Source organism: Notothenia coriiceps, unplaced genomic scaffold, assembly GCF_000735185.1.
Source record: "Notothenia coriiceps isolate Sejong01 unplaced genomic scaffold, NC01 NC01_scaffold00037246, whole genome shotgun sequence".
Classification (NCBI taxonomy): Eukaryota; Metazoa; Chordata; class Actinopteri; order Perciformes; family Nototheniidae; genus Notothenia; species Notothenia coriiceps.
This window is the reverse complement of record NW_011369947.1, coordinates 6939508-6941994: the sequence shown is the minus strand read 5'-3', so window position 1 is coordinate 6941994 and position 2487 is coordinate 6939508. Positions and strand designations below refer to the sequence as shown.

Here is a 2487-nt window from a genome sequence, read left to right as displayed (position 1 = left end):
AGCTGGTTTTGGGCAATGGTGGGAGTGATGGTGGAAATGTCAGCCTCCTCCAGGCACACACACACGCACGCACGCACACACACACACGCACACACACACACACACGCACACACAGCCGAGAGAGCCCGAGACATTTACTGGCAGTCACTCTGAAGCCTTTAAACCTTTCCAGAGCCTTTAACTCTCAAGTCAAAGTCAGATCTATAAAAGTTTGAGTCAATTCCCACGGCCCTCTAAGAATATCAAGTTTCCGATTCAAGTGCGCCTTCAGCAAAGGGCAATCTTCAATGCCCATCACACACAAACAAACATAAAAACACAGGGCAAAGTCCTCTCTATTCCCCAAGGCATCCATTAACTTTGTCCATCGATCCCTCTCTGTCTGCACCTCACGCAAAGACGTCTCACTAAGGAGAGGTGAAATGGGACGCTTCATCACAATTCACCACCACCCCTCTCCCATACGAGAACTTCTACAGGTCCAAACAGAGCCTCAGTGCTGCGGCTTTTGTCAGAAAGTTGTAACCAAAAGAAATAAAATGTCAAGTCAATACCGACGTCATCGAAACCCTCTTCCGCTGCCTCTGCCTGAAAAGTTTCTAGTGTTCTTCTAAGTCTTCAAAACTCCAAAACAAGCTGTTAGCATGATCTGGATTCATTTTGAGCTTCGTTAATAATTCAATCGATATCAGTTTCTCCAAACGCTTCAAACCGCTTCAATATTTAACGCAGACGTTCAAGCTCATAATGATGGCGTCGACCTTTTGAAGATGTTCTCCAACATTCCCCGGCCTGCTTCCCGAGTGATGCGTTCACTGACTTTCATCTCCTTTGTGCTGCTGCTAGTTGACCCTTTTTCTCAGCGTCAGACATCTCTCTCTTTACATTTGTCATACCACCATCATTACCCAAAATACACCATTCTGCTTTCATTGTTTTGCAACTGACCTCCCTTTTGACACTTTTTGAAGTGGTGAGATAATTGTGTGTTTTGTTTTTTTTGTATTGAAAATGTTTTCTTTTATTACATGTAACACTTAATATAAAAAGAACACAACCTGGCAGATAATAAGTTATGATAAGTCCGATGAGAGTTTTTTATATGAAAGTTTTTTTTGCTTTTCAATATCCACATTTCCAAAGACATCATAAAAAGACACTTCACATCAATGTTCATATACTGAAATCAAACTGAGGGCATTATGAACAGAAAATAGAGAAAAGAAAGAAGAATAAATGAAGTAAAACAAAACAAAAATTCATTTAAGGGGCTTAGAAATTCCAAAATGTTGGTCTTTTTTTTCTTTTCGTTTTAGATTTCTTTTTTTACATCATTAAGAAAACCAATAAATACTGGAGAATTTTTTAAGGAAGCGTCATTTGTGAATAAACAACTATTTCGGCCACATGTACTACTTTCTGGATAGACGTAGTTCAGAAGTGGTTTCAAATAAGAATGCAAAGCAATGGATCTTTACTGATATCAGACATCTTCCAGGTCAATTGTAAAAAAAAAAAAAAACACGACACATTTGGTTTTTTCACCTAATTGCAGAGAACATGAAGTCTCTCCTGTTCTATAATTAACATATTTGTATGTCTACTGTTATCGTGATTTTAAAGATGGAAGTGGCAGACGTTTGCTACGATAAAACTCATCGTAATGGCTTTACAGGTCCGAAAATGTTGTTTTGTGTACACACATTTTCATTTCATTTAATCGTTTATTTGAATAGGGACAATGCACATTGATGAACACTTTAAACAAATAATGTTTCAAATGTAAATATGCCGGATTTTAGCTTTGAGCTAATTTCCATCCGTAGTCCCATACAACATTTAAGAACATGACATTTATATAGATAGCAAAAATAAATACATGATATGCAGAAAGAGCAAGAGCAGCACACACAAGTATTTACCACATGGCAGTACACTATAGCAGCTACGACATATAAAGTGCAGGAGTAGATAAAAGAACTACATAAAGTGCGAGAGGAGATACCCCTGTGTTAAAGTGCATTTAGCGGTGATTGCACAGATGTGTGGTTCTCAACCATTCTTTGAGTTGACCTTTAAAGCTATTGAGAGTGGGACAATCCCGTATCTCAGTTGGGAGGCTATTCCAGAAAGAGCTGCCTTTAATGGAGAGGACATTTTGTCCAAAAGTGGTCCGTCTGCGGTGGACTTCACAGACCTAGTGCAGCGTCCAGTGTGTTCTTTGTGGACGAATTCCCCTAAGGGGAGGGGGGCATGCCATGTAAGCATTTATTAAAAAAAACATACTTTTAAAAGACTTAAAATTGTCAAAACTTAAGAAATTGTGTTTCTCAAGGATGGTACAGTGATGGTATGAATAAGGCTTTCTGTCAAACACCTTGATAGCTCTCTTGTACAGCTGTTCTTTGGGTTTCAGGTTTGTGGCACAAGCAAACGACCAGTTTGATAGAATCATACAGTGGAGATATGACTTTGCAGCATTGACAG

The 2487-nt window shown here is 39.0% G+C and overlaps 1 protein-coding gene across 1 annotated transcript in view; it reads left to right on the top strand.

The window, feature by feature from the left end:
- Nucleotides 1-422: 422 nt before the first annotated feature.
- The window catches only part of LOC104966341 (trafficking kinesin-binding protein 1-like), a 5663-nt gene continuing 3598 nt past the window's right edge, over nucleotides 423-2487 (top strand). The window contains exon 1 of the mRNA XM_010795530.1: nucleotides 423-510. Coding sequence (XP_010793832.1) covers nucleotides 423-510 — 88 coding nt within the window. The remainder of the gene's footprint in view (nucleotides 511-2487) is intronic.